We start from the raw sequence: 19,573 nt of genomic DNA on the forward strand, positions 1-19,573 counted from the left end.
CTATCTGATTATATGGAGATCCTGATAGCTTGGCACTAGCTCACCAACCTCAACTCCCAGGGCGTTAGTACCTGTGTTAAACCTTAACTCACTGGAGGCCCTGTTCCTGAGTTTTCTTTATACTCACTGGGTTCACTGGAAATGTATTATAATATTATGAAATGCATAATAAAATTAAATGAAGAGTGTGTTGGGTAGTGATGGTAATAATAACCAATAATCTGGAAAGTATGCCATTGAAGTCCCGAGAGTGCCTGATTAACTGAGTCTTGCTGGATAGGAAAATGCACAGTAAAATCCCACAGACTGCAGTGGATTATATAATTAAGTGTTTTTCTGAAGTATCGATTGAAGGTTTTTTTTGCTCTCTGCTTTTTTTTAATAAATGGTGCCATGGGATTGTTTGCATTAGGACACAAGAATTGATAACATGAGCAAGGCTGCCCAGCTCTTTCAGCTGTCTCCGCCATTCATCATGGAAACAGCTCATTGTCTACCTGTGTTTGCCCTTTATCCCTTTGTTAACTTAATATTCAGAACTTACTTATCTTAGTTTAGTTTAGTTTAGTTTAGAGATACGGTGCAGAAACAGGTCCTTCGGCCCACTGAGTCCACAGCGACAGCGATCCCCATGTGATAGCACTATCCTACACACTAGGGACAATAAAGTGCGGAGTCATGCATTTTGGTAATAAGAATAAAGGTGTTGATTCTTTTCGAAATGGGGAGAGAGTCCTGAAATTGTCAGTGCAATGGGACTTGGGAGTGCTGGTGCAGGACTCCCAAAAAGTTAATCTGCAAGTCGAATCGTTAGTAAGGAAGGCAACCCCAATGCTAGCATTTATATCAAGAGGACCAGAATACAAAAACAGAGATGTAATGCTGAGGGTTCATAAGGCGCAGGCCAAGCCGCATTTGGAGTACTGTGAGCAAATTTGGGCCCATATCTGAGGAAGGATGTGCTGGCTCTGGAGAGGGTCCAGAGGAAGTTTACAAGAATGATTCCAGGAATGAATGGGTTAGCATATGGTGAGCGTGTGACAGCACTGGGCCATCAATTCACTGGCTTAAAGAAGGTTGAGGGGGGCCTCATTGAAACTTACAAACTAATGAAAGACATAGATTGAGTGGGTGTGGGAAGGATGTTTCCATTGGTGGGAAAGTCTAGGACCAGAGGTCATAGCCTGAGAATTAAAGGGCACTCTTTAAGAAACATGAGGAGGAATTTCTTTAGTCAGAGGGTAGTTAATCTGTGGAACTCATTGCCACAGAGGGCTGTGGTGGCCAAGTCAGTGGGTGTTTTAAGGCAGAGATAGAAACATTCTTGATTAGAATGGGTGTCAAGGGTTATGGGGAGAAGGCAGAAAAATGGTAGAAAAAGGCAGAGATCAGCCATGATTGACTGGCAGAGAATGGGCTGAATGGCCTAATTCTACTCCTATAACTTGTGAACGTGTGGGACAATTTACAACCAAAGCCAATTAACCTACAAACCTGCACATCTTTGCAGTATGTAAGGAAACCAGAGTACCCAGAGAAAACCCCGTGGTCATGGGGAGAACATGCAAACTCTGTACAGGCAGCATCCGCAGTCGGGATCAAACCCGGGTTTCTGGCACTGTAAGGCAGCAACTCTGCCACTGAACCACTGTGCCGCCTCTGTTTGAACACATTCAGTGACTGAGACTCCACAGCTCTCTGGGGTAGAGAAAGCCATCAAAATCCACTATCTTCTACAGGACTAAATCTCTCCCCATCAGAATCCTGGATTCTGAGCCTTCTGGACTCTTTATTTTGAGACAAGCATCCATCCACCAGGGGAAACATCCTTATGAAGTCATGGACGAAATTTTATAGGTTTCATTGAAATAATTTCTCATCCAGACAGAATACAGGCCTTGTCTGCTCAATTCTCCCAAAACATCAGAACTGCCATCTCCAGAACCAGTCCAGTGAATGTTCTCTGTACACTATTAATCTGAGTATATCCTTTTTTTCTTCCTTGGTAACAAGATCAGAACTATGCAGGGGCCTCTCACTGAGGTCGTACACAATCAAAGTCAAATATCTTCACGACCGAACACAAATCATCTCTAAATAAGGGGTATGGTACCATTTCCCTTCCTGACGGTTTTGTGATATGACATTTTTCAGCAGTGATATGACATTTTTCAGTGAGTGGTATACAAATAACTTGAAACAACCTGTGAGGGCAACCAAGCATTGGTTTACAATGAAGATAGAAACAAAGAGCTGGAGTAACTCAGTGGGACAGGCAGCATCACTGGAGAGAAGGAATGGGTGACGTTTCGGGTCGAGACCCTTCTTCAGACAATGTTATCTGAAAAATAACACTTCTCAGGTCCCTCCAATTTACCTTTAACAACACATTACACAGACCAAGAAGCTTAATGCACTGGTAATTGCTGCCCTTAAGCCATTTTGAAGAAGGGCTCCGATCCAAAACGTCACCTATTGGGGGAGTGGGCAGATGAATGGCAGACAAAGTTTAATGTGGATAAATGTGAGGTTATCCACTTTAGTAGCAAAAACAGGAAGGCAGATTACTATCGAAATGGCGTCAAGTTGGGAAAAGGGGAAGTACAATGGGATCTGGGGGTCCTTGTACATCAGTCTATGAAAGTAAGCATGCAGGTGCAGCAGGCAGTGAAGAAAGCGAATGGCATGTTTGCCTTTATAACAAAAGGAATCGAATATAGGAGCAAAGAGGTCCTTCTGCAGTTGTACAGAGCCCTAGTGAGACCACACCTGGAGTATTGTGTGCAGTTTTGGTCCCCTAATTTGAGGAAGGCCATTCTTGCTATTGAGGGAGTGCAGCGTAGGTTTACAAGGTTAATTCGCCTTTATGGCGGGACTGTCATATTCTGAGAGAATGGAGCAGCTGGGCTTGTACACTCTGGAGTTTAGAAGGATTAGAGGGGATCTCATTGAAACGTATAAGATTGTTAAGGTTTTGGGCACGCTAGAGGCAGGAAACATGTTCCCGATGTTGGGAGAATCCAGAACCAGGGGCCACAGTTTTTGTACTGCCACAACACTATACTGTGAAATATTGCACATTATGACAACGTTTTCTTGCCGCTTTTGTATTCGTTATTTGTTATTATTTATCTGATACGTTGGAGCTCCACTCGGGCAGTACACCTGAAATTTCATTGTATGTATTTACAATAAAGTATTATTATTATTATTATTATTATTATTATTATTATTACCCAGCTCTAATGAAGGGTCGCAGACCTGAAATGTTAACTGTTCCTCTTTCCAGGACAGCTGCCTTCCTTGCTGGGTTTTTCCAGTATTTTCTGTTTTTATTTCAGATTTTCAGAATCTGAGTTATTTTTTTACATTTTCACCTCCCACTCCGCAGGTCAGGCAACATCTCTGGAGAACATGGATAGATGACATAGATCGAGCACATAATCCCTACACAATTTGGAGGTGAAAATGTAAAGAATGCTAGTTTTGAGAGGTAGCAGCTATGCTTTGGTGTGGAAGTGGTGACTGCGAAACCCACATATTTACTTATTCTGATGCAGAACATTATTTTGCCCTTTGGACTCAGGATATTCAATCCTACCAGTCATATTTACAGATATGACTGTTCTATGCAATGCTGGTCATTACACTGTGATTTTTGATATGATTGCATGGAGAGGGTGCAGAGGAGTCCCAGGATGTGGCCTGGAGTGTGGGACTCGTTATGGGGAAGACTCTAGTTATATTATTATCCAATAAAATTAGCTTTTTCTTTTCTGGAGCAAAGGAGGTTGAGGTGTGACTGATAGAATTTTATAATTGATGAAAATTGATGAAAAAATGATGAAATGATGAACAGGGTAGATGGTCAGAATAGTTTTCCCAAGGCAGGCTTAGTAAAATCATGAGGGCATAGGATTAAAATAAGAAGGAATTTTAAAGAGGATCTTATGGATAAGAGTGGTTGATATCTGGAATGTGCTTCCAGAGGAGATGGTAGATCAGATACCAATACAATCATTATGTTTAAGAGATATTTGGACAAACACAAACAGGCAAGGCATATAAGGATATGGTTCGAATTCAGGGAAATGGGATTAGTGTAGATGGGTAAAAAGGTTGGCATGGAGCGATAGGTTGAAGGCACGTTTGCGCTATATGACTCTAAAACGCCCGCCCCCCCCCCCCCCCCCCCACACACACACACACACACACATGATGAAGAAAGGTCTCGATCCGAAACGTCGCCAATTCCTTCTCTCTTCATAGATGCTGCCTCACCCGCGCTCAGGTTCTCCAGCATTTTTTGTCTTCATTCCCTCTCCTTAGTTCCCTGCATCATATTCATATGCTGGCATATGCCCAATCATTCCCCTCTCATTCCTTTGCCACCCGCTGAGGTGCAGTTTACAATGAACAGTTGACGCTCCAGTATATGTTTGGGATGCGTGAAGGAGCCTAATACCCACCTCCTCGCACCCCACGTCACCCGTGGAAGCCCACGCGGTCACAGGGAGAACACACAAGCTCCACACAGACAAGACCCGAGGTTGGCATTGAGCCCCGGGTCGATGGTGTTGTGAGATGGCTGAACTTACAGGTGGCATTCGTTCTTGCATTTAATTGTTCTTGTATCTAGCACTACCATGTATACTTTATGAGCTTCGTGCAAAATAATAGACAATATATGGTCAATAAACTAATCTGAATCTGAACTTCACTGCACCCGTAAGCATGTTTGATTTCTAACTTTTCTTTCAGTTCCGATGCAGGACGATAGACTTGGCACCTTAATACCGCCCCTCTCCCTGCGGATGTTCCCGGGCCCGCTGCTCTGCTTTTATTTCAGATTTCCAACGTGTGCAGTGATTTGTTTCCGGAGACCTCAGCTATAATTTCTCCGGCAATTAAACGGTGTTGAAGGGTGAAGGCGGAGCGAGCTCGTGAACGAGAGGAGACGGAGTGCGCAGTTCTCGCTGCTCCCACTAGATAGTGCCATCTCACTTTTCTTTGCACTTGCAGCTCCTGGAAATGTGCAAAGTTTGCTGTTTGCTGCACTCGCCAGGAGTGGTCGGGGGGGCGGGCCATCTGCTGATTGGTGTGCTGGGGGCAGCGAGAGGAGAGGGACTAGGATGGGGGAGGAGGCTCGCCTGTCGGTGAGAGTGGAGCGCTCCGCTACTGCCCAGCGTGCAATGTAACACACACATACACACACACACACATACACATACATTAACATCAGCATCAGCGAGAGACCTCCGGGCACGATCCAGAGCATGGCTTCTCTTCTGCTTCTCTGCCTGCTGCCTGCAGTTGCTGCCGTGGAAGGTAAACCAAAACCCCATCCTCACCTGTGCAGCCTTGCATTGGTGGGAAACTTGCATGTTCGAAGTCAAAAGTTGCAAACGAGCTTTCTAGGGGAAAATGACATTCTTTCTGCTTGTGGAAAAAGTAATGCATTTAACCTCTGCGACCTCCCCCCACACCCTCTCCCCATTGCAGCTGCAATGCAGCGGATTTTGGGCAAGAGTTCGTTCAATGCCCCTCAGAATGATGCATCGAGGCAGTGGGTTCAGCTGATGGATGGACGAGCCTGCGGCTTGCCCGGGTCACCCCCTCTCCACTCTGTAACTGCAGCCCCTCTCCCGGTCCGTGTGGCTCCCGGCGCATCACCGGGGCTGTTTGGCAGTGAGCGGGGGTCCTGGTGCTGTCCCATGTGTGTGTGAGGAGAGGGGGAAAGCGATCGGGGGCGGCAGGGTGGCTGCACATTCCAACACAGCAGACCGCGCCAGTTAGCGCACTCCAGAAAACGGGACTTCCCCGCAAGAGCGACGGCTAAGATGTCGGGAACTACGATGTTTTTGTCCATCTACCTGTGCCAGCGGTGCTCGGGAGCCGGGTGTGATAAACGGGTGTGCAGGTGTTGCGTGGGTCAACGGGAATCGTCTGCCCCTGACCGTGTTAGCCCTGCTCTTGTGTTAGACAATGGCCAGGATCTTTCTCTTTCACTGCCCTGGAAGAGCGTCCTGAATAATTCGGGCAAAAATCTGTTTCTGCAAAATCGCAGAGATCGTGTTTAAATGTGAATACCTCATTACCTGGCATGGCGTAACGTACAAAGTTGCATTAAATGTGTCTTCACTATTGTTCCCGATCTCCTGCCTTCTGCCGCTAATCTCCCTTTCTCTGCCTTTTCCAATGGATGTTTTAAACATCGAAAGTGTTCGGGCAGTGGACAGCATGGAGATTATATTGTACCTTCAATCTCTGGGAAACAGTCTTTTTAAGAATGTGCAGTGCTTTCAATGCGTGCACGATCCTAGTGTTTTATTGTAACATTTCACGGTGCACGCTATTTTATTTTACTTTTCCTTTCTTTAACATATTTTCGAGATACAATAACCTCAGATATTCGTGCAACCTGCCAGATCCGAATAAGCAAAGCTGTGATTGCATATGTTTAAGAATCCGTAAAGCATGTAAATAAATTAATTTGCGTTTTGCGAGCCACAGTCTGGGCACTGTTGTTTAGGTTCGGGTAGACTGGTTGGCGGTAGGGGGACTGGAATCCGGGAAATAGGATGGTCTCATTATTGCAACCGGTGCCTTCAAAATGCTTGTTGAGTCGCTCGAGGAGTGCCTCAACGTCGCCACTCTCCGAGTTCATTAATACATTGCTTCTAATGAGTCTTCTAATGAGGGTCTCTGGGGAGATGGGGCTTCACAACCCATCCCTCCTCCTCCTCCCCCAAGCCATTTCAAACGCATTTGCCTGCAAGTCACATCTTCCTCCACCACTAATCCAAGGGGGGATTTCCGAGATGTCAAGACGGGAGGAAAACCTTTCAGATTGCAATAAATGCAGCGAGCGAGCGAGCGAGGGAGGGGAGGGGAGGGGGATGGGGCTGAAGACTGGAACAAGGGTCTCTCGGCCACAGGACTGGGACCTGTGGCAAATCCCTGGTCCCTGCCTAGGCTGCAACCTGTCCAGCTGACAGTGGGGAGAAATTCACTGCACACTGCCTGGGATCGTCCGAAAAGCCTCCACATCGCAGCTTGAGTGTTCTTTGTAAAGGAGGGTTGCGTTTTCCCCCCACCGAGACCTATGAAATGTAAACCAACCATACGTGTAATACTGCGAGGGCCTTCAGGGTCCCAGTTAGTGTACCTTTGTGGTGGTTTAACGCTTACACTCTTGAAGAATGTGCGAAGTTGGCTACACACAGAAAATGCCCATCAGGGCTCAAAATCAAGTGGATCACGTTCTCGCTCGACTCAGAGTAGTTTCAAACCCCGTCCACGTATTGTCTTTAACGCAGCAGCTCTGGGAATAGCCGGCATGACTGGGTGATCTTTAACTCCTGTGCATGGCAGCAACTGTTTCTTGAGTATTTTAAAATCCTACGCGAGGCTATTGTTCAACTGAAACTCTGAAATACAACTTCATAAAATGGGAAGAAGTAATCTGTGTGTGTACGCGCTCACTTTCTCACTCAGTCTGAAGAAGGGTCTTTACCCCAACCGTCATCCATTCCTTCTCTCCAGAAACGCTGTCCGTCCCGCTTAGTTACTCCAGTATTTTGTGTCGCTCTCTCCCCTTTTGTCTACTTCTCTGGGTGTACGTCTGTTTGTGGGAATGCACTGTGTGTATGTGAGTGCGATTGTGTGTGTTTCTGACTTCGTCTGTTAATGTGTATGTGTTTATGTATCTGCCCCCATGAATGAGGTGTGTGTGTGCATGCATCTGCCCTGATAGGGGGCTGTGCAATCATACGTGTGTGTGTCTCTTCCTCTGTGTGTACCTGTATTTTTCAGAATGTTTCTGTGTGCATTTGCATGTGTCCCCGAGTGTGTGCGTATCACCCTGAATATGTATGTGTCCCCCTGAGTGTGAATGTGTGTGTTTTTCCTTGAACATATTTGTGTGTCTTCCTTGATGAATGTCTGCCTATGTTTGTGGGTGTTGTATGTGTGAGTGTTTCCCTGTTGAGTCTCTCGCTTTCTTTCTTTCTCTTTCCTGCTGATTTCATCTTGCACGGCCTGGTTAGTTATCAATATTGAATCTTTCCTGTGAATAATGTTGAGGTTGTTGCCGGGGAGTTATAGATCAGGAGTCGGGTTCAGCCAGGAATTAATGGTGGCCATGAAAGAAGCTCATAGTTAGTGGGAAACGTGTTACACCAGTTTTCACTCCTGTTCTGCACCTTACTTATTCCATACAAATTTAAGCCCAATGTCAAATTCTGAATTTGGGTCCAGTCATCGGGATCTCCTTTAAAAAAATATGACATTGTATGTCATACCACTATAGGTTATTCATCTGGTCACCGTAGCTCCCCATTTATAAGATAGATATCTGATCAGAGCCATTTTGAAGCCAAAAGAGTGGATTTGCAGGGTGTGGTAATGAAAACTCTAAAGTCTGCTGTTTCTGCTTGCAATATGTGGTATAATCTGTTGAATTGTACTGTAGAAACTGCTGCCAGTTTTATTTGCCTGCACGGTCATCACTGTTTTATGTTTTGTAGTTTTGTAAAAAGAGAATATGTTCTTTTAATTATCAATGCAGTTGGCTTACATTAAAAAAAATAGTTTTCCTCCTAGTTGCTTCAAAGAAAGATGTCTGAAAAAGAAAGCGAAGAGTAAACTGATATTTTCTTGTGGAATGCCAGCATGAATGGTGTTCATTGTATCTCTCGTGCAGGCAAAGACAATGTGGGCACATCCTTAATATAAAAGCATGTACAGATACTGTTGGTTTCAGGAGCAAGTTGGTCAGAAATGGTGATTGCTGTGTGAAACTGGTGGATCACTCTGCATGGTTCTACACATGGAAGAGTCTCAAATGAGGGCATGGAGGTGCAGGATTAGGGGTGGTCATTTGAAACTGAGCTGAGGGAACATCTCGAATCTGGAATTCTCTACCCTAGTAAGTTAGATCATCGGAACTTCTTAAAGTGGAAGTAAATCCATTTTTGAAAGATATGAGAATTGCTGGCAATGGGGAACTGGCACATATGCCTGGGGCATATCAGCCATGATTATCTTGAACGGTGCGGCAGACTTGAGAGGTCGAGTGGCCCACTCCTGCTCCTATGTTCCTGTGTGCAGAACTTAATGAGTATCACGTTATGTAGAATAGTACAGCACAGGAACAGGCCCTTCGGCTCATAATGATTGTGCTAAACATGATGCCGTTAAACTGATTTCTTGTGCCTGTACATGATCGATATCCGTCTTGCGTATCCAAAAGCTTCTTAAACTGCACTATCATATCTGCCTCCACTATCACCCCTGACAATGTGTTCCAGGCTCCCACTACTCTGTGTAAAAAAAAAACTTGCCCCACACATTTCTATTAAACTTTCCCGCTATGCCCTCTAGTTTTGGACATTTCCACCCTGGGTAAAAAGGTTCTGACTGTCTACCCTATCTATGGCTCTGTAATATTTCTATTAAGTCTCCCTTCAACTTTCAACTCTCCAGAGAAAACAGCCCAACACCTCACTGTAGCTTAAACTCTCTAATCCAGGTGGCATTCTGGTAAACGTCTATGCACCCTCCCCAAACCTCCATATCTTTCCTGTAATGATTCTTGGTGATCTCTGGGTATGTGTGGTATTTGGCGATTGAAACCTTTAGTAATTTGGTCGCGATGAATGATTGAATAGAGTGAATGAACTAACTATACCTTTGAGTGGGTGCCGCGGTTGTACAGCATCATTATCTTCTGTTGGAGATGATGTGAATGCTTTTATTTTCTGCTAAAACTGGATATTTTCTGAGCAGAGGTAATCTGGTAACCCACTGCTCCAGTTAACCTGGCTCCAGTAGACAGATCTTTCAACCACATAATCTGCTGGGACCAAGTCCATCTTCCAAAGCTGCAAGCCAGACTTATAGATGTCATATAGCATGAAAACAGGTCCTTTGGCCCAACTTACCCATGCTGACCTAGATGCCCCATCTATACTAGTCCCACCTCCCCATGTTTGGCCCATATCTCTGTAAACCATTCCCTGCCATGTACTTGTGCAAATGTCTTTTAAATGTTATTATAGTGATGCTAACTCCTCTGGAAGCTCATTCCATATACCTTGTTCACCTTAATATGGTTCTTTACCCACGAAGACAAGAATTATTCAGTTCCCACATGATTCCTACTGTTGGGGAGAATGATTTATATACTCTGTTCTCACATCTCACAGCTCGGTCTGATCTTACAGAATGGAACAGTATTGTAGAGGGGATGGATGATTTGCTCCTGTATTTCTGCTCTGCTTTGTGCTGCAGTTGTATTTTCTGGACGTGTAAGATGTGAAAGGGGGGTGGGAGGGTACTTGCAATCCATTGTCCATGCAGGTTGTAAAAGTTATTTCGACTCCATCTCTCTGGGCAGTGGGTCAAGATCAGGGCATTGAACATAACTGAAGGCAGCACAGCCATCTTGGACTTTAAAGGCATGCCATTAACTGGTACTGCCTTTGCCACTGGGCTTGCACTTCCTATGCACCATACAAATAATGGCTGGAATGGAGAATGATTTTGTCTGTAACTCTAGGTACAGTGGAATTCCCAATGGAAAGTAACACTGTGCCGTGTTTATTTCCTGTTGCGGATCTCAGAGATGGATAATAGTGCTATCGGGGAACAAGCACAAAAATTATTCGGTTGAACACAGCATGGAGGATATTGAGTAACCTTCTACTGTTGAAAGCTTCCGCCATGTTCAACTTCAGCAGTCTGTGTTGTACCATTCTGAAACTAACCTGAGCTGGGTACTGCCATTTTACATACTGCTTCAGAGCACACAAAAAGGCTAAAGGGGGGAGGGGCAAAGTATAAGAAATATTTTCCAGGGGTCCTGAACTTCAGGGGTCTCACTCCGCTCTCTGCAGAATTAACATGGGCCATCAGACACGATCGTGTCTCCCTCCCAACTCTGCTTACCTGCTTGCCTCTTGTCAGAAATGCTGTGAGTGGGCTGTGATCTCTACTGTTATATGGAACAAACACAACCCATTTCCATAGCAACCTCCCAGCCCCTAATACAGGGCATTCTAAACTTAGCAAGTCCCAAGCACTGTACGTGCACACAGAGATGTTTGTAAATCTGCAAGTGTGCTCTTCCAGTGGTGGGTCCAGGGTTTGCTGGAACATGGCATCTTACGATGTGCCCCAGTAGTTTGACCTTGCACCCCACATTAGAGCGAAAAAGAAAATAGCCCATGGGATTGGAAACATGAGCTGATAATGACACAGCAAGATCACGGGACATCTGGGGCCAGAGTGTATGATGAAACTTGCAGTTTATCTCCATAACAGGTGGGATTTAATGATTTTGTTGGAAAGACTTACCGCTATCAGATAGAGAATGAGAAATAACGGGGGGAAATTTGTTAGAGTGAAAAAAGAGTTTGGAAAGAAAAATAGGAATAAAACATTTTCTGTATGTTTAAATCTTCCTGCAGTTACTACAGTGATATAAATAGTTCTTATGCTGTTAAGCATCTTTCTGCATTGACAATTGGCGTGGACTGCATAATGTCAGGAAATTCATGTTGCTGCTAAGGATATTGTGCTGTTGAACAAGGTTAACAGTGGGAAACACAATCGTCAACTTGTGGCGAATAGCATTTGACAAATCGCTGTATCACTCACATGCAAACAACCGAGCACGTCATCTTCATTAGTACTGTTGAATTTACCACATCTACAGTCCAAAGCATAATATTGACAGCTCCACAGATTTAGGATGAGGAACCAGACACCATTATAAGATTATACAGCATCTCGCGGTCATTATAGATCCCTCAGTTTGCTCTCTCCAGCAATGCTGTACAACCTCAATATTGGGCCACTGGGGATATTCAATACTACATCGAACTCATTAAAACACACAAGCACTCAACTCTCAAGGACTATGTTATGAGAATGGAATGTTTATTTTACAAGAAGAAACATAATACATTTAGAGTTTTCCGTCTGTTCCTCTGCATAGAAAGTGGTGGAGGTATTTCATCAAATATTGTCATATTCTTGAGAATACAAGGAACTTCGAATGCTGGTTTACAAAAAGAGACGACCTTTCCAGACGCGAAAGAGGCTCAGGTGCACCTCCTCTAACCTCACCAACTGCATCTGCTGTTCCCGATTTGGCCACCTGTACTTCGGTGAGACAAGCATAGGCTTGGTCATCGATTTACTGAACACTTGCGCTCAGTCACCCAAAGCCAACTGAATCTCCTGGTTGCAAACCATTTTAACTCTTCTTCCAATACTGACGCTTCTGTACTGGGCCTCCTACACTGCCAGAGTGAGGCCACATGTAAACTAGAGGAACAACACTTCATGTTCCACTGGGGTAGTTTACAACCCAATGGTATGAGCATTGAATTCTTCAATTTTAGGTAACCACAAAACTCTCCCCATCTACCCTCCGTCTCCTGTGCCACCTGGACTCGCACCTATTTCTCCCCTCCCCATCTCCTTCCACCTACATTCCTTCCTTTGATTCCACAATTAGCAACACTCAATCCTTTTGTCTTTTCATCTCTGGCCTTTGTCCACCATTTGCCTATCAAAATCCTCCCACACTTGCATCAACCTATTACCCACCAGATTTTGTCCTGACTCCCATCTTTTTACCCCATCTACATCAGCTTGAAGAATAGTCTTGACCTGAAACACCACATATCCCGCTGGGTTACTCAAACACTGTATGTCTTTTTATTGTTATATTCTTTCTCCCTTGAGAAAGGAATTTGAGCCTAAACGAGGTTCCATTTTGGTGGTTTTAACTGTAAAAAATGACACTATTCTATTATTTTCTTTCTCCTCAAAAGAGCTATATATTTTGCATTGAGAATCCAACAATTGGGGTTGCGCAATTCCTATATTTATTGGAGTCTGGTCTTGTCGGTGTTTGTGCACTAAAATTCCGATAATCCACTATCCCATTGTTTGGAAATCCCAATGATTCAGCATCACTCACTGGGTGATGTTGCCTTGCTCCTTTTAAACTCACCTGTGCCTTGTTCCATTGCACCTAAACTCATAATCTATGCTCTCCTTGAATGCACCTAGTTCACTGAAAAAATATTGCCCTACAGTGTAAACCAAAACAAAGTGAGTTAAAAGTATATTGTTACTAGAAGTGACATCCAATAACCCAGGGAATCTGCCAATCTGGTACCATCATGGTCACGAGAGTGCTGGATTATCCTTGAAAGTAATTTCTTGCTGTGATGTGATCGGAGGAAAGTGCCTGCTTCAGTATCTATGGCTGAGCATGTACAGTGTTTAGCCCATCATGTACAGTGGATCAAACCTTAGTGCTGGGAATATTGACCTGGGATGGACTGCTGGCATTGTATTGTTTGTGTATTTGGGGAATTTAGCAGAGAATTTACCACAATTGGTATCTTTCCAATACTTTGAGCTGCCTGCCGTTGGTTGTCCGTGTGTTCGGAGCATAGAGGGGTGGAGGAACCACTGTTGCCCATGTTTACCTGGCAGATTGAGGTCTTATACCATTCCTTGCTGACAGTCAAGAATCCACTTGTTTCAGAGGGATCACCTTTCACATATGGAGAGAAACCTCTTAACGTCCATCACCACTGTCCCCAGTATGCCAATGTGACTTTCAGCCACTGGTGGGAAAGGGTGATCAAAAACAAAGGAAAGGCAGTACTTAAACTCCATTCTTCTCCTTAATCAATAACATAATAAATCCAGGGTGTATTATTCCTTGGTTTTCCAGGAACATTTACGCTTTGGACAATTGCTCATCTTTAGGAGACGTTGTGTTGTGCATGAAAATTATTTTTACACCCAATCTCACTCCTTTGGGATTAGCAGCAGGGCAGAGTGGCCTGTGGTATTGGAGGCTGTATTGAGGACACTTGCTATTGATTGTTTTATTGGAGAGCTGTGTGTGATTCTGCTGGCAAACTGTGGCTATGGGAACCATGAGGTAAAGTGTTCCACAGAAGACTGGGGGGAAACGGATATGGCTTTCATGTGCAATGAAAACCTTGATAATGACCTGGTGAAAGGTATTTATCACAGTCAGTGGATATCACTTCCCTTCATTACACTTAATCCAATAACAGATGGTAAATAAAAGTAAGATTTAACACCAGCCTGAAAATAATCTACCTGGTGAATTAATGTTCTGATAAAAGCCATTCGTTCTAATTGGTGTCAACTGTGCTGGCTGTGTAGATATTTATGCACTTCCACGGCTTCTGTTCACTGAGTTTTGGAACAACTGCAGCAACATTGTGACGTGTTCACACAGCCTGAATCTGCAGCATGGCACAGATGCTGAACTTCTGCTGGCAGAAATTCTTTGGAGCTGATGGTCTCATACGGGCTTTGCGCCCCAAGTATGATCTGTGAATGCAGTTAAATGTTGTGTTATCTCCACAAAACCGCAAGTCAAGTAGTGAATAAAAGGGTCCATTAAACTTAAAGTTTGAACATGTTTCCCGTGTTTTGTCAGTGCAGATTTTGCCCTCTCTACAGGAGGATGATTTACGATTAACACATGAGTTTACAGAAGAGCGTGGTGAGTCTGGCAGTTAATGCACATTGATATTTACCCCTGAGAAGGCAATATGTAGCTGATAACTTGATCGGCTGCAGTACTGGTGTGGAAGGTCTATAGGGATCCTTGTTTGTTGATATGCTTGTCTCTCCTCAGACGCTATGCTGTTTTGCAGCCAGGGCCATTCTGGTTGTGCGGGCAGATGCAAGGTGGGGTGGCTCCACTTTCTTTGCTCTCTGGGGGGGAGGACGTTTGTTTAAGGTGAGAGGGACAAGATTTAATACGAATCTGAGGGGCAACCTTTTCACTCAGAGGGTGGTGGGTTATATGGACCAAAGTTCCAGAGGAGGTAGATGCGGCAGGTACTATAACGGCATTTAAAAGATACTTGGACAGGTGCATGGATAGGAAAGGTTTAGAGAGGTATGGGGCAAATGTGGGCTAATGCTTAGTCTTGGACTGCATGGATGATTTGGATTATAGAGCCTGTTTTCATGCGATGCATCTAAGTCATTGCATGAAAGCACACTAATGGGTTTACTGTATACAGGGAGTCAGGCAGCATGCACATCGGCTGTGATATACCACATGCAATTGCTATATTTTAAAATGTTACTGTACTCAGACTCTACAGCCAGTAGCCAGAATACAATCGTTACAGTGATCTTGTGCTATACATTAATTCATTCTGAGATTATGCTGTGTGAATCCACAAGCAAAGTTAATACATTTGCATAGCACCTGGAGCCCAAGAGGAGGAGGTGGAGGATGAGGCCTGCCCACTGTGCAGTGACGTCACAGCATCCATGGACCTTGGTTTTGCAATGTTCCAATGAACAAACAAATCTGTGAATCTCTTGGAGGTTTCCAATGGAAGCGCAAACCTCGCAGCATGCCTGCGAAAAAGTGCTTCACATTTTCACTGTCCTTGTGTAAAGGAAGTGCTTTCTGCAAACAGACCTGATTGAACAGGCATTCATTTTAAAAATGTGAGGTTATCCATTTTGGTGGCAAAAACGGGAAAGCAGACTATTATCTAAATGGTGGCCGATTGGGAAAGGGGGAGATGCAGCGAGACCTGGGTGTCATGGTACACCAGTCATTGAAGGTAGGCATGCAGGTGCAGCAGGCAGTAAAGAAAGCGAATGGTATGTTAGCTTTCATTGCAAAAGGATTTGAGTATAGGAGCAGAGAGGTTCTACTGCAGTTGTACAGGGTCTTGGTGAGACCACACCTGGAGTATTGCGTACAGTTTTGGTCTCGAAATCTGAGGAAGGACATTATTGCCATAGAGGGAGTGCAGAGACGGTTCACCAGACTGATTCCTGGGATGTCAGGACTGTCTTATGAAGAAAGACTGGATAGACTTGGTTTTTACTCTCTAGAATTTAGAAGATTGAGAGGGGATCTTATAGAAACTTACAAAATTCTTAAGGGGTTGGACAGGCTAGATGCAGGAAGATTGTTCCCGATGTTAGGGAAGTCCAGGACAAGGGGTCACAGCTTAAGGATAAAGGGGAAATCCTTTAAAACCGAGATGAGAAGAACTTTTTTCACACAGAGAGTGGTGAATCTCTGGAACTCTCTGCCACAGAGGGTAGTTGAGGCCAGTTCATTGGCTATATTTAAGAGGGAGTTAGATGTGGCCCTTGTGGCTAAGGGGATCAGGGGGTATGGAGATAAGGCAGGTATGGGATACTGAGTTGGATGATCAGCCATGATCATATTGAATGGCGGTGCAGGCTCGAAGGGCCGAATGGCCTACTCCTGCACCTAATTTCTATGTTTCTATGTTTACACCCATCTCTCCGCTTTCTCCAAAATATTCCATTAAAGCCCTTTCATTGTCTGAAGTAGTCAGTTTACGTAGCTCTTAATCTATACTTCGGAATTCAAGGGCAGTCCATCCAAGCACACACTATCAAACAATATGAGTTTTTATTTTCATAAAATAGAAACAAGAGTTTGTTGGAAATTCGACATGTATATAGAGAGAAGCGGTTAGTGTTTGCGGCCAATTACGTTTCATCAGAATTCAGTGCTTCTGGACCAGTCTTGGGATTTATTTTGCTTAGGGATGTGCTTACCGTTGTAACGTACGATGTCAGGCAGTCTTTCATAATAGCAGGTTCCCTCGGACAGTGGCAGAATAAGTGACCAATTAATCTGAGTTATGCCATTGTTTTCTTTGACATACCTTTGTCCCTGAGAAGGGAGAGGGTGTCTGGTTTAACACCTATTCCAAAAGGGGGCACCTTTACCAGCACTGCACTCCATCAGCATTGCTTTGGAATGTCAAGCAGCTGGAGTGGAATTTGAACCTTTGACTTCCTCACTCTGAGAGGAGAGTACCACTACTGAACTGCAGCTGACACCGGAAAGTTTGCCATTGAAAACAGAGGATGGAAGGAGGCAGGTGCAGAGTGGCTCTGTCACCAGTTATAGTAACTACACTCCCCTCAATGCATCAACACCGCAAAAGCCGGCTGTTATCGTGGGATCTCACTGAAACCCAACCAGTGTTGTCTTTGGAAAACCAAATCTTGTGTCGAAAGATTGCTTTGAGATTTGAGCCTTAGTGGTAAAGGTTAATTGTTTGTGTGCCACATTTTCACATTGGCTATGGGGCTGTTAAAGCATATGAATTGGTGGGCTAAATTAATATACAAGATAATTTGTTGAGTTTGTGAAGAAGTCATCGAACTTTAGGTAGTACGTATCTGTTTTTTTCCCCTTTTTCCTTCCGCCCAAAAGAATATGTGATTCTGTTCCATTCTGTTTGTAGTTTGTTTTTTTGCACGAAGTTGGCGAGCATTGCCACTTTTAATTTCACTGCACATCTCGTATGTGTATCTGACGAATAAACTTGACTTGACTTGACTTTAAAATGCCTGATGCCCAAGCTGGCTTTTTGCCACTTCCTGAAATCCCAGCTCAGTCATTATTTTACAAGCCGATGCACATCAGGCACATTTTGTCTCTTTGAGGTAGAAGGTTAGGGCTAACTCCACAATGATTTGGCCTGGAGATGCATGCACAGTATTACCCTTTGCGTTGACTTCTTCACCAATATTTCCAATTGGTGTTGTAACACATATTTATGCAAGGTAAATGCTCCCTTATATCAAGTATCTGTTTGTATCGAGACCCTGTTAGTCAGGAGATTCCTGTGGTGTGCTTGCTTTGCACCCAGGCCTTTGATAGGGTGCCACACGTGAGGCTGCTAAACAAGATTAGAAGCCATGGTATTAGAGGGAAGATGCTAACATGGACAGAAGGTTGGCCAAATGGCAGAAAGCAAAAAATGAAAGTAATGGAGACTTTTTCTGGATGGCCACCAGTGACTTGTCGGGTTTGGGTCTACTACTTTTCATGTTGCATATTAATGATTATGGTGATGGAATTGAAGGCTTTGTGGCCAAGTTTGCAGATGATATGAAGATCGGTGGAGGGACAGGTAGTTAGCGAGTAGGGAGTCTTCAGAAGGACATGGACAGGTTGGGAGAGTGGGCAAAAAAGTGGCTGGATAGTTAGTTAATACAGTGTAGCAAATTGTGTGGTCATGCAATTTGGTAGTATGCATAAAGGCACAGACTACTTTCTAAATGGTGAGAGGATTCAGAAATCAGCGGTGCAAAGGGACTTAGGAGTGCTGGTACAGGATTCCCAAAATGTTCATTTACAGCTTGAATCAGTAGTAAGGGAGGCAAATGTAATGTTAGTGCTCATTTCCATAGAACTAGAATATAAAAACAAGGATGTAATGCTAATGCTTTATAAGGCACTAGTCAGACAGCATTTGGAGTATTGTGAGTAGTTTTGATCTCCATATCTGAGGAAGGATGTGCTTGGGTTGGAGAGGATCCAGCAGAGTTTTATAAGAATGATCCCAGGGATGAATGGGTTAATGTATTTGGAGCATATGACTGGGCCTGTACTTGCTGGACTTTAGAAAGATAAGGAAGGATGCCAGAACTGTTAGAAATCTGCATAGTCACAGGGAGTATGTGCAAACTCCACACAGACAGCACGAGGAGTCAGGATCAAACCCAGTTCACTGGAGCTGTATGGCAGCAAGCTATGCTGCTGTTTAATTTAGAAATCTGTCTTTTCATTTACAAAAAAACCATCACATTGTCTTTAAGTAGTACTCTGACTTTTCATTAGCTCGTGGCCTTTGACTTGTCTACAACTAATGATTTGGATTAAATTAGTGTTTTGTCTCTTTTGAAGAGTTACTTCAGTTTTTTTTGCCTCAACTGTCTATCTTTAGCTTGATTTAATGGGTAATATGTATATGTTCATTAATTATAATTTACTGTCTTTCACTAGTGACCTCTGCCTTTCTAGCTGGTGAATTCTGTCTCTGTTTTAAGTAGCTTCTTTGTCATTTCCTTAAATATACATTTATCTCCCTATGATTGTTTTCTTTAGCTCAAAATATGTTTTCTTTAACTAGTAATCACTGTCTTTAACTAGTGATTTCTGCTTTGCTGAACACATTTCAGAAATATTTTCTTTTATTCTTTAGCTAACCGACTCACTGTTAATTGTATTTCAGCCATTTCCTTAAATAATGACATTAAAAAAAAATAGTGTCCCATTTTGAATGAACAAGAACTACCGTTTGTAACCAGTAATCACTACCTTTTGTTATACTGGTAATCAATTTTTCTTAACTGATGATGTGCTTTCTCCATTTGGTGGTTGTCGTTTCATTAACTATATTCTCTGACTTTGTTTGACAATTTATGCCTTTGTGGCCACTTTTTGATATTGATATCTTTTTTATTGAGCTTTGTATTATCTTACACCAGGAGTGTCTTCCTTTTCTTATGATTGCAACCTTCACCTGGTCCGCCCTGTTTCGACGAATGCAATCAACCTGGTGTGCACAATAAAATAAGATCAAATAGAACAAGTTGTCCTACAACTTTAGGCTGTGCACACCATACGCAAGAAGAAGAAGGATGGTGATGTCTTTAACTGCTGTTCTTTGCTCTTTAATGTAATCTTGATCTT

General features: G+C 43.6%; 1 protein-coding gene across 1 annotated transcript in view; it reads left to right on the plus strand.

The window, feature by feature from the left end:
• Window positions 1-5,140: 5,140 nt before the first annotated feature.
• The window catches only part of LOC129703451 (ephrin type-B receptor 1), a 405,586-nt gene continuing 391,153 nt past the window's right edge, over window positions 5,141-19,573 (plus strand). The window contains exon 1 of the mRNA XM_055645911.1: window positions 5,141-5,328. Within this exon, the coding sequence (XP_055501886.1) occupies window positions 5,277-5,328 (52 nt within the window). The 5' untranslated portion in view covers window positions 5,141-5,276. The remainder of the gene's footprint in view (window positions 5,329-19,573) is intronic.

Source organism: Leucoraja erinacea, chromosome 14 (genome assembly GCF_028641065.1).
Source record: "Leucoraja erinacea ecotype New England chromosome 14, Leri_hhj_1, whole genome shotgun sequence".
Classification (NCBI taxonomy): domain Eukaryota; kingdom Metazoa; phylum Chordata; class Chondrichthyes; order Rajiformes; family Rajidae; genus Leucoraja; species Leucoraja erinaceus.